This window comes from Condylura cristata, unplaced genomic scaffold (assembly GCF_000260355.1).
Source record: "Condylura cristata isolate star-nosed mole 26May11 unplaced genomic scaffold, ConCri1.0 scaffold00034, whole genome shotgun sequence".
NCBI lineage: Eukaryota > Metazoa > Chordata > Mammalia > Eulipotyphla > Talpidae > Condylura > Condylura cristata.
In genome coordinates, this window is record NW_004567135.1 from 13,806,045 (window position 1) to 13,817,827 (window position 11,783).

The following is an 11,783-nucleotide window of genomic DNA, read 5'->3' on the forward strand; positions in this document are numbered from 1 at the left end:
TTATAAAAAGGTTTTTAGCTTAGAATTCATCAGTAGTAAAAAAGCAAAACAAAAAACTTCTGAGAAGAGAGAAAAAATTATTTGGACAATTTAATATTATTAAAGCAGCTTGGAAAAGTACAAAGTTGATGTGGATGCAGTAAAACTGAAAGTTGAGGAATGGCAAATGACAGGAGCTGGAAGATGTTTAATGAATTCACTTCAAGCCTCCAAAGAATGAATAAGAGAATACTATTTTTAAAAGGACCGAGTCATCTCATAATAGCGCATCATGACAGACATCAACAAGGTGGGCTTTGTAGCCTGATTTTCAAGACCTTTTGTTGATTTCAAGACCACTTAACCTCAAGTCTAAATAATTATGTAGAAGTCAACTTCTATCTTATACTGATTCTGTAAAAAAAAAAAAGTTAAGAAGTGCTAAGTTGGCAGGGGGTTAAGTCACAGCACTATGAAGCGATCTCTAGCCAGTGGGGGATCTCGATCCCCCACCAGGGCTCGAGGGGGCACAGCAGCAGACCTCTCCTCTGTTGCTCACTGCTCCCCTCAGCAGTGTATTTCAGTACATCCGCCTGCTCTGCTCCCCACTCTGGTGAATCCTCTCAAACACCCTGCCCCCACCTCGCTGGCCTGTACCCTGGTTCTTGTATGCATAAAGAAATAAATCTTGTAAAAAGAGAATTAAAAACATGTTCAACCAAAAGTCTGTACATGAATGTTGATAGCAACTTTGTTCCTACAAAAAACGAAATAATTGGAATGTTTGTTGACAAGCGAATGGATAAATGAATGGATAATGCCGAAAAGAATAGTAGTCAGCAGTGAAATGGAGTGAACTGTTACTACGCCCAACATGAGTGAATCTGAGTGAAAAAGGCACTCTCAAAAGTTTAACACCTGTGATCTCATTCGAGGACACTAGTGAAACTACAGTAATAGAGCACAAATTGATGGTTGCCAAGGGTTAGGACTGGATAGGCTTAGAGGAGATGAAACTGTTATATATTTTTAAAATTTATTTATTTATGCATACAGAGCTGGGGTACAGCCAGGGGTGCAGGGGCAGTGAGAGGAATCACCAGAGAGTGGGGAGCAGAACAGGCAGATCGAGGAAATAACACTGCTGAGGGGAGCAGTGGGTAGGTCAGGAGAAGTCTGCTGCACCATGTGGGTCATCTCCAAGGTGGCGATTGAACTCATGCTGAAGTGGCTTTAGCTTCCTAGTGCTGTGCTTTAAGCACTAAGACTTTAAGCACTAAGACCTGCTGTGCCACCAGGGAGGGCCTGGAAGTGTTATTTCATTTATTTATTTATTTATTTATTTATTCATTCATTCATTCATTCATTCATTCATTCATACAAGAACTGCGGTACAGGCTAGAGGTGTGGGGGATAAGAAGATTCACCAGAGACAGAGTGGAGTAGAACAGAAAGATTCACTGAAACTGCTGAGGGGAACGGAAACAGTGGGTGAGACAGGAGCTCTGCTGTGCCATGTGGGTCACCACCCTGGCTGGGGATCATCCCAGGTGGCTGCAGACGGCTTCACAGTGCTGTGCTTTAACCCCTTGCACCACCAGGGAGGCCCTGTTGAGCTTTATAATACTCAGGAATTGGAAACAACCTGAGTACTCCACTGACTGATGATTGGCTAAAGATGTGGTATAGATACACAATGGAATACTAACTATTCTTATGAGAAAAAGATGAAATCCTGACATATGCATCAACATGGAAAGACCTGGAGGTCACCGTGTCTAGTAAAATCAACCAGACAGCAAAAGAAACACTATATGATTTCATTTATATATGGTATACATGAAGGCAACAGATGAACCAAATAAAGCAAAAAATAAATGTTTAGATTGTAAGACCAATTAGTAGTTACCAGAAGGGAAAAGAGGTAGGTAAATTGGGACAAAGAAAAGAATGGAACAGTGAAGAGAATGGAATTGAATTTAATGGAGTATACACACATGCTGATTTTCCATGATGCGTACCTGAATGTTATTTCACACACTCAGCTACTGGCATCCATCATGTTAACACGATGCTATTGCTTGGGTAATTTTTAATATAAATTTTAAAATAGCAAACCACCAAGGAGCACTGTATTTAAAGGTGAACCATTCTGTATAACATATTAGCATTATATATATATCAATCAGGATTTGAGTCCTGGCTGTTGGTATCCTGGTAGGTAGCTGCATGAGGTTGAACAAGTCACCTGTTTCTGCAGTAGTAAAGTAGGAGCGGGGGAGGAGGTGTTGGAGATTTGTAATTGTTGCTAAGCTACATTGGAATCCTCTCTAATCCTGAGATTCTGCTTTAGTGGGTCTAGGTAGGTGATTCTGACCTGCTGCGGCATTTGGCCACATCCAGAGAAGGGGATCTGTAAGGCTTCTTTCTACTCCAAACTTACTTGTATCATATGCAGGTTTACTTACATTGAGAACCAAGTGTATTGGGAGTCAGCTTCTGTCCTTCCCTGCCACATTGCCAGTGAGTCTGTAATTCCCCCATCCCCACCCCTACAAGTCTCACCAGTGTTTCCAAAGAACCTGTATTTATTTACTCTCATCTAACCCTTTCCCACCTCAGGATCACCTTGACCAAGTTACTGTTGATCCCTCTTTTATTATTATCATTTTTAAGATTTATTTATTTATGCACACAAGAGCTGGGTTGCAGGCCAGAGGTGTGGGGAGTGAGAGGATTCACCAGAGACAGAGTGGGGAGCAGAACAGGCAGATCTACTGAAATATACCACCGAGAGGAACAGCAGGAGAGACAGGACAGGTCCGCTGCACCACATGGATCAGCCTCCAGGCTGGTGGATTGATTTCAAGCAATCGTGATAGCGCTGAGACTGCAGCCCTACATCACCAGGAGCTGTCCCCCCTTTTAGATGTCATCCCACCACTGTGTCCCTATCCTGTGCTCCCTGCTCTCCCATCCTCCAGCTTCATGTGTCCAAGTGTCCCAGCCTCAGGCTTTGAGATGGTTGGCTGCCTGGCAGAAGAGCACTGAGATTTTTGAAAACTGTCCTGAACCTGCAAGGTCTCCAGGTGATAGGTGACAGAGAAGAGCATGATGGGATGGGTGCTTGGAGAAGTCAAGAGCAGCGCCTTGATTCCCCTCCAAAAGGTAAGTTTTCAGGAAAGAAAATAACAATAAAGGCAGAGAAAGGGTGAGGTACTGAATGTTGACCCAGCTCATGCCAGGGACAGTGTGCAAGGGGAGGATCTGAGTCTAGAACGGGGAGCACTACCTACTTCCTACCTCCCTAAAGATGTAGTTTTAAGGCCAGATATGGAGACGGGGACATCTCAGTGCCCTTTGCACTATGCCAACCCCCTAAGGTGCCATGCCAGTCCCAGGACTCATGGGTGGGGTCCCAAGCCCCAGGGATCAGCCTTAGGGGCTCGAACTACATAGCTCTTCTCTCCCTGTGCCTGCAGTCTCTGGTGTTTTCTTTTTTATTTTTTTCCATCATTCTTCATTTTGTGCATTTTTCCATTTCAGTTGTAATCCCCATGGGCTTCCCACCACCAGTTCACCCATGTGCTACCACTACAGTCCCATGCTCTCTTCCCACCCCAGTTCTGATCCCATTCCCCTCCCACCCCCATAAAATGTCTCTGGCTTATAGTTGTTCATTGTTCTCATTTTTACTTTATTATATTTGGTGTTCTTTCTTATTTCAGTGCCTCCCTCTGGTACTGCAGCCTTACCTGGCTCCCACCTGCCCTAACATGGCTAAGAGAATGGTGAAGGCTGCTTTCTTCTTGTGCATAGTCCAACTGGAATGGCCTGAGACAGAATCCTTGCCTCACTTCTCCATCAGCCCCTGCAGACTCATTCCCAGGGCTTGGAGCACAAGAGCAGGACAGGTATGTGAAGTTAAGTGGGCCTGGAATATGTGGGGTGGGAGACTGGGAATACTGAGATTACTGTGGATTAGCCTCTGGCGATTTATGATTTGAGCATTGGTGTTACTGAGACCTGAGACCCTTTGTCACAATATAAGGGAAGAATTCCAAACAGGGCTGGATCAGAGTAGCCCCAAAGATTTGTTTTTACTTGTTGGTGCATCACGTTGATACTTGATGCGGGTGAAAGGTGTTGTTTGTAGCTGGAAGAAAGAAGGGCTGAAGGGTGACTCAAGGCCAGCATGATACTTCCGGGTTGTGTCTGCAGGTATTTCAGTCTGAGGATGGAATGGGGGTTGAGGCCCCTGGATGCACAGCAAGGCAGGGAGAGTGACTGGGGAGAAACCGGCATTTATAGCCCAAATGCTTTCTCCCTACTAATTTATTTCTCACCATCCTGGGGTCTGAATCTGTCACCATGCCCACCAGCGCCTACATCGACCCACTTTACAAAATAGGAAGTGGATGTTGAGGGATTAAGAGTCTTTCTCAGAGTCATAGCTAAGTGCTGTGGCTAAGCCTTGCTCATGCCAGTCTGTATTCCCAATTTTGCTCCTCTGTATAATTCTGTTTCTTGCCAAGTATCTGTCTCTTCCAACCTGTAATTTTGTGGGATGTTGGGAATAATCTGAGTGAGTCTGAGCATGTCCTCTGGATAGCTGTTGGGCCAGGGACTGAAGGGGCGGCGTTTGTGAACTGAGGCTGGGCCAGATTGGAGAGCTAAGAAAATGTCAGGCTCCTCCTGAGTTCTGCACCAACCTCATACCCAGCACTGGCTCACAGCACAGTGGGCTGGTTCTTGAGCGCCTCACACCATGCAGCTAACACCTCACATCCCACAGTATCCCTGCTGAGAACCAGTCACAAGCCCAAGAAGTGCGTGCTGAGCTGATGGGTGGTGCTCACCCAAGAGCAGGGAGCAAGGGTGAAAATTATCATGTCTGAAAACCAGGGCCCAGAAGGAAGAGCTTGTAAAACATCCAACTGATTCAACTACATTGAAACCAGGGCAACCCTTGCCCCACCCCAGCTTCTACTCAGAACTACAGCAGGAACTTGGGCAACAAAATTGAAGTCCAGGTGTAGGGATTGGCCACAGATTTTGTATGTGGAGAGGACCTCCATAGCTGAGGTCCAGAAGTGCGTGACTACTCAAGACCGTGACTACTCAAGACCATAGTGGCAGGAGCCTCTGGGATCCCTCAGCCCTGGGGCTTTTCACTGAGGCCTCCTCAGGAGTAAATACTCCACTCCCAGCCGAAGGCAACATGCTGTTACTGTTGCGCAAAGCACAGACAGCCCTTGCAGCTAAGGGCTGTGGAGGCCGAGTTCCATCTATAATTCAGCAGCCCAGGTGGAGAGGAATGATCTATGCCCATCTGCCTCTGGGGCTTCCAGACGGTCAAAACGGGGTTGGTTTCCTTAATCCTGGCCATGCAGCTTCAGCCACCCTATTTAATGAGTCAGTACCTGCCCTAGACTGGAAGTTAGTGCTGGGCTATTGAGCTCAACTTCTATTTCTCTGCTCACTGGACAAACCTCTTGGATCTACTTCTTTATCAATGACCTGGGCAAAATCCTTCCTTCCCTGAAGGACCTGGAGAGTTAAATGTTTTGCCTTTGATTCACCAACTGAAAAGAACTGAAGGTTTCTATAAAGAGGAACGTGTCATCAGATTCTCACAAGCATTTACCATCATGAAATACGCTCCCAGGAGGAACAGTGTGACCCACTTGGCTGAGCCAGGTCAAACAGGAGTGAACATCTTAAGAAACTTGAGCACCTCGGGCCCTGCTACTACTGCTCAGGTTCCAGCCTAGTTTTTTTCTCTGGTCTCCTTCCCTGGGCTCAAGTTCTCAACTGTGGGTCTGAAGAATGGTGCTGACCCTAGAGTCCTTCCCCCTCCAAGGCGCTCATAAGCTTATTTGGGTTTCTTCCTGCTCTGCACAAGGATCACCCTCCATAGTACAGGGGAAAACTGCCCAGACCAGGGTGGCCAATTCCTCAGGCACAATGATACATGCCCCTGAAGCAAGAGGCTGCAGAGGTGAGGGGCAGGGCCTGCAAGACAACTGCTGACATTCTGTGCCGTCAGTCCAGCCTAGCCGAGTTTTGCTGCTCCTCACCTGAGGTGTTCTGACAGGCCCACAGGCATCACCAGTCAGGGGCTGGGCTTGAATTTGAGTTAAAAAAGTCACAGAAGAAAAGTGACTAGGAGACAGAAGGATTGAACAGGAAAAAGATCAAAGTAAGGACCAGAATCCCACAAGGGTCTTGGCCCCTCCTTGATGGCTCAGGGGTTAAAGAAACAGCGCTATTAAGATATAGCCAGCCACCGCAGCACGAGTTCAATCCCCAGCCAGGGATCTGACCCACATGGCACAGTTGACCTATCTCACCGTGGATCCCCTCAGCAGCATGTCTCAGTCAATCTGCCTATTCTGCTCCCCACTCTGTCTGGTGAATCCTCTCACCACCCTGAAACTCTGGCCTGTGCCCTAGTTCTTGTATGCATAAATAAATAAATCTTTTAAAAAATAAAGAATGGGCCCTCCCTGGTGGCGCAGCGGGTTAAAGCACAGCACTGAGAATCTAAAGCCACTTCCTCATGAGTTCGATTCCCGCCTGCCCCGGAGGCGACCACATGGCGCGGCAGACCTCTCCTGACCCGCCCGCTGCTCCCCTCAGCAGTGTACTTTGTCAATCTGCCTGTTCTGCTCCCCGCTCTGTCTCTGGTGAATTCTCTCACCCTCCGCATCTCTGGCCTGTACCCCAGTTCTGTACAGATAAATAAATAAATTTAAAAAAATAAATAAATAAAATAAAGAATGAATCCTACTTGCTTTTTTCCATTCTCCTTTATTCCATAAACACCTAGTTACAAGTTGCACAAATCAAAAAATAAAGGCAGAGAAGGGTGTAGGGGAGATTTCTGTGATGTGTAGGGGTTGGGAGGGAGAAAGTGGGAATCAGCCCTCTCTCTCCACACAAAGCCCTGTATGAGGGATCTGAGGAGGAGAAAAACTCTAGGGTAGCTAAGGGAGGGCAGAGGCCCCTAAACCCAGAGTTCACCCCAAATGCCCATCAATGCATGGCAGGGGTAGAGCCGGGGAGGTGAGGAGGCTCAGAGATGGAGCAGCAAATGAAAACTCAAGTTAGCGGATACAGGAGAAGTGGTGTCATGGTGGTAAGGGGTTAAAGAAGGAAAAGGAGGTGAAGGAGGCAGTGAAAGGTTCTCCCCGAGACCCCCAGGGAGCGGCGGGCGGGCGCCAGCTTGCCTGTTAATTTAATAATCGATTGGGAGTGGGAGTTGGAGGGGAAAAGTTATTTCAGGGGATGATTTCTTAGCCTTTCAGCCTGTACCTGCAAGAGGGAGAAAGAGGAGCATGTCAAAAAGAACACAGAATATAAAAGCCAGGAGCTGGGGGTTAGTCCCCTCTTTCCCACACCAACTGCAACTTACACCATCAAAGGCAGTATCTGCTGGGCAGCTGGACAGCCCCTGCCTTGTGGCAGAGGTTCACTCCGCCCCTCCCATGTTTGACACCTTGTAATTCTTCCCCCTAATACTTACAAGAGAGGCTGGGGGCCTAGGGCCCTCACCAGTCATAACGACGGGACTGTCGGGAGGGGGAGTCCTCAGGTCCCTGTATGGCCAGGCGTGGAGGACCCTCAGCCCTTCGTCCCCCACCGCCTGAGGCCTCATGCCGGCGAAATTCCAGGGGGCGCTGCTGCCGGAATCGGGAGGTCTCCCTCCTCCACTCGTCATCAAATGCGGCAGCCTCACCTGAAGAGGAAGGAGATTAGACAAGACACCAGTGTAGGGTTTGGCTTCTGCAGACAGACGCCGAGGGGGTGGTCACAACCTCCTAAGACCGAAAATCAGGGGGCGAGAATGAAAGAGTGTTTTAGGGGAGGGCAGCAATTTGAGCTAGGTGAAAGAAATCAGGAATGGCATAACTGTTTTATTAAGGATAACAGTCTCGTACATAAGGTAGCTTAATATTTGATTTGGGAAAAAATATAGAGAAAAAGCAACAAAAAAACAAAAACCAGCCCAGATGGAGAAGGGTTGACGACTACCAATATCTGACTGAGGGCACTAAGTTTGCCCCTCTGGGGTGAGGACACAGCCAGCACCTAATTGAAACCCTAAACTGACAGACTAAGTGAGAGTGTGGGCTTCACCCCTAACTCTGCCCAAGAGATAACTGAGGAGCTTTCTACTTGCTGGTGGGCAGGCTACTGCTCACTTCATGAAGCATTTAATAAGACCAATTAGATTTCAAAAAAAAGAGAAAAAATACATCTAAGAGGTAGGGAGAGAAAGCTGTTGTCTCCTAGGTCACAGCACTAGAGTAGGGGCTGCTGGTCAGGAAGCCGGGAGGGTGATGGGCGGGAAGGCAGGCTCACTCTCATCCAGGTTGATATAGTCCTGCCGCTCCTCCTGGTCCCCAGTGCGGTGGTTTCGGGAGCGCTGGAGGATGTGGGCCCGATCCCGGATGTGATGCCCAATGGACATCTGTTCTAGTCCGCTGTCTGAGTCCCGTACAGTCCGCCGAGTCTCCCGGATCTGGGATGTGGCAAACACGGCAGGCTTAGCTGCCCATGCCAAAGCTCTGGCTACACCAGCCCAAGACAGACAAACTACCCACCACCTGATCCTGAAAAAAGGCCAGGGTCTCTGGGGATGCCATTCAAAATCCTGTCTTCCCAGCATGGTAAAGTCCTCTGACTCACCCCGCCTGGTGCCGAGCGCATTTCTGATGTCTCCTGGTAGACCTTGGGGGCACCATCACCCGTATTGGAATAGGAGATGACAGTGGAAGATGAAAAGGTCTGGCAATTGCCTCCAGCTGTCATGTGTTCCTGAGGAGGGAAAGGGACAGCAGGACTGAAAGGGGAGGCTTCCCCTCTGGAAGAGGGATCCCGTCCTTCAGCAGCCTATAGCTTTCTCACAAAATGCAAGAACAGGGAGAATATCACAACTCAGGGTTACCTTACAAATTTCTGAGTCCAGTTATAAACAAGAACCTTAAGAGATCGAGCCTTCATTGCATGAGTGTCCCTGTGGCTTCACGCTCAGGCATGAGAGGAGACAGCGAGTACTCTCGATTCATTCCTCCGTCCGGTTTGCGCCTCCGCTAGCCCCCTCTTCCCCACTCCCGCCTCAGAGGCCCCACGGTGCCACCAGCCATCACACCGAGACCAAGGCCAGGGGAGGGTACAGGGCGAGCCTCACCATGTTCCCGATCATGTCGTTCATCATCCCAAACATGTCCATGAAGCCACCCGACTGGAGCAAAGAGATGGAGCAGAGTCAGGCTCAGAGAGGGTCGCATGCAGGGACCTTAGGTGCCCCCTGGCCACACGGCTCCCACGGCCTTTCTTGGCTTCCTTGGCATCTAGCAACTTCTGCTAGATGCTGCTTCTCATCCTTCAGTAACATTAGCCGAACTCTTCAGTAACTGGGTTTCTCCTGTACGCGGCCGCCCTCCCACCAGCTGCCACTGCCACTCTGCCACCTTTCCTTCTCCTGACTGTCCTATTTCCTCCCGTCTTTAAGAAGCAAGCCACGTCAAGGGATGCTAGCCTAGAAAGGAGTTAGCCATAAAACTGTAAGAAATGTAAAAACGGTTTAGTTGTTTCTTCAACTGCACTTCCTTCCTCAAAAGAACCAACTCTACTAGGCAACTGCTGCCCTCGTGGACAGTACAGCTCCTAGAAGTACAGGAGCGAGCATCTTAACTCGGCACTCAGCTGTGAACACTACAGAGAGGCTCTCGGGTTACCCCAGGCTATTCCAGGTGGACACATTTGGAAGTAACAAGGTTGCAGCGTGTGTCTGAGATGAAGAACACAAAGAGGTGCGGACTCACCATGCCCAGCATCCCGAAGGGAGAAACAGCCCCAGCCTACAGGAACACAGAGGAACAGAAATTACAGGCCAGATCCTCTCATGGCAGTTCCAATGCAGGCCCCTGGCCTCAGCTTTCTGTCCCTCTTCTCCAAAAGGGGATCACACCCAGCTCCTTTTCCCAGATCCCTTCTCCCACTCCTAAGAGTCTGTTCCACTTAAGTTGGCTGTGGCACAAGAGAACGCAAGCCTTTTCCTAACCACCCTCCAACCTTTCTTTGGGCTCAGGTATGCTGCACCATTACCTGCATCCTGCGGCTGGCAGGCCTGGTCCCTGGCATGTTGCCATCTGTGATGCTGAGGAAGGGGCTGTATCCAAAGCCACCTGACAACATACGGTTCATATGCTGACGGTGAATAGCAAAGGGGTCCCTGTGGAGTGAGCATACAGGATGGATGGCAGAAGGGCCCAGCAGGCAAAGTCCTAGCGAAACAATGGCACAGAAGCCTACTTCCCCTGGAAGTGCAAGCTGGAGCCCAGGATCCAGCCAGTTCCAACCAGCGCCAGCAACAGGAACCCAGCTGTCTGTCTGAGCTACTCCCCGACCCAAAGCAGAGTGGGATGAACGCTCTAGAGCACGAGGGGGAGGGAATACTCACATCAGGAACATGGGATCCTCGGGCTCCACGTCTCTCATGAAGCGAAACATCCTGAGTTTAGCTCCAGGGGGCTCCACACTGGAAAGACGTGGAGGCTCAGAGGCTCGGAGGCAGCCCGGCTTTTTGCACACCCGCTCAGTGTTAGGACTCTCGGATCAGCGCCCCTTCTAAATATTGTACCTGACGCCCCAAACTCTGGACGGACCCCTGTTCAGGTGTTCAATACTCCCCTCCAGTGGGAACTGCGCTTCAACCTCAAAGAGGTCCAAGGAAAAAATTTCCCAGCCTCTCAGTTTTCTGCCTCCCCCACTCAGAACCATCCTCACCCCAAAGCCCCCAGGTCAGAAGCCGACTTCCCCCTCCCCCGACGTCACAGTTCCGGAGGCGAGTCCCAAGTGCGGGCCCTCCGCCCCATTAATGACCCCGGCCACCCCGCCCCCTCCTTACACCCAGCGCCACCAGGCCACCCCCGGCCGGGCCTCACCATCCCCCTCAGCGTCGGCCGCCGGCATCCCAAGCGCCGGCCTCCCAGCCCCGCGGGCGAGAGCGGCAGGCCGGACTCTCTCCCCTCCCGGCATCCCAGGCTCCAGATGCTGCAGCCCCGCGGCCCGCTCCCGCCCCGGCTGCCCGCTGTGCTCGAGCCTCACCGGTCCCCGATTCTGGCTCAGCGGCCCATCCGGCCGGTCTCGCCTGTCGGTGCGCTGCAGGAGCAGGGGTTGCGGCCCGGGAAGCGGGATTGGTCGGGGCTGGAGCTTCTCGGCCTCGCGCGCCGCCTCCTCCCACAGCTGCCACCTCCGTCCCCCCCCTCGGCCCAAGGAGCCCGAACCTCGGCCAGGCCCGGACGGAAGTGACGTCACGACGGGACAGCCCACCGGGGGCGGGCCCGCCGAGCTGCTCCCACTGGCGGGCGTGGGGAGAAGGCCCGGCCCGGGCCCTGGGGCGGCGGGGTGCGGCGGGCAGGCGTCCCCCGACAGCGCGCCCCGTCCTGTGGTGTGAGGGGGTCTCCTTTCTCATCTCTGACGTGCCTTCCGCGGCGTGTCCGGAGACCAGTCCTGGAGTTTGTGGGTGTCCTTAGCCACAGGAACATCCCGTTTGGCCTAAGAGGCCACTTTGGGGGTCATTACTGCTGAGGCCCTAAGTCTACTTGGCCGTTTCTAGAATTTTCAGCCTCTGGATGCTGGCTGCCCAGCCCAGCCCTAACCTCAAGGGGTACCTGTGTTTTCTGCCTCTGCCTCGCTGCGCAGTTACCGGGTGGGGGGGTGTCGGGTCTGCACCCCACGCGCGGCGATGAGGACTCAGAGTGGGGAGCGGAGCCGCGGGCCGCGGGGAGGGG

The 11,783-nt window shown here is 51.0% G+C and overlaps 1 protein-coding gene and 1 long non-coding RNA gene across 2 annotated transcripts; one reads left to right on the forward strand and one right to left on the reverse strand.

The window, feature by feature from the left end:
* The first annotated feature begins 2,774 nt into the window (after positions 1 to 2,774).
* LOC105854359 lies at positions 2,775 to 6,398 on the forward strand. The gene is made up of 3 exons (XR_001146036.1): positions 2,775 to 3,147; positions 3,708 to 3,893; positions 4,775 to 6,398. It is a non-coding gene; the product is annotated as an uncharacterized LOC105854359 (long non-coding RNA).
* A 374-nt stretch (positions 6,399 to 6,772) lies between these two features.
* Positions 6,773 to 11,303, reverse strand: MLF2 (myeloid leukemia factor 2). Its single transcript, XM_012732511.1, has 9 exons — positions 11,098 to 11,303; positions 10,451 to 10,528; positions 10,096 to 10,222; positions 9,813 to 9,848; positions 9,176 to 9,229; positions 8,674 to 8,802; positions 8,347 to 8,506; positions 7,508 to 7,720; positions 6,773 to 7,296 (listed from the first exon to the last, which is right to left on the reverse strand). Exons 2-8 carry the CDS (start codon positions 10,498 to 10,500, stop codon positions 7,533 to 7,535), a joined length of 744 nt encoding a protein of 247 aa, XP_012587965.1. The 5' UTR covers positions 10,501 to 10,528; positions 11,098 to 11,303; the 3' UTR covers positions 6,773 to 7,296; positions 7,508 to 7,532.
* Positions 11,304 to 11,783: the final 480 nt, after the last annotated feature.

What these genes read in the sequence shown, in the direction of transcription:
- MLF2 (XM_012732511.1), bottom strand. Translation starts at nt 10,500, where the DNA reads ATGTTTCGCTTCATGAGAGACGTGGAGCCCGAGGATCCCATGTTCCTG. An exon ending in CTGCCAGCCGCAGGATGCAG is followed by an intron (nt 9,849 to 10,095) that starts GTAATGGTGCAG and finishes GTGTTCCTGTAG; the next exon opens with GCTGGGGCTGTTTCTCCCTT. An exon ending in ACGACATGATCGGGAACATG is followed by an intron (nt 8,803 to 9,175) that starts GTGAGGCTCGCC and finishes TTCCCTCCTCAG; the next exon opens with GAACACATGACAGCTGGAGG.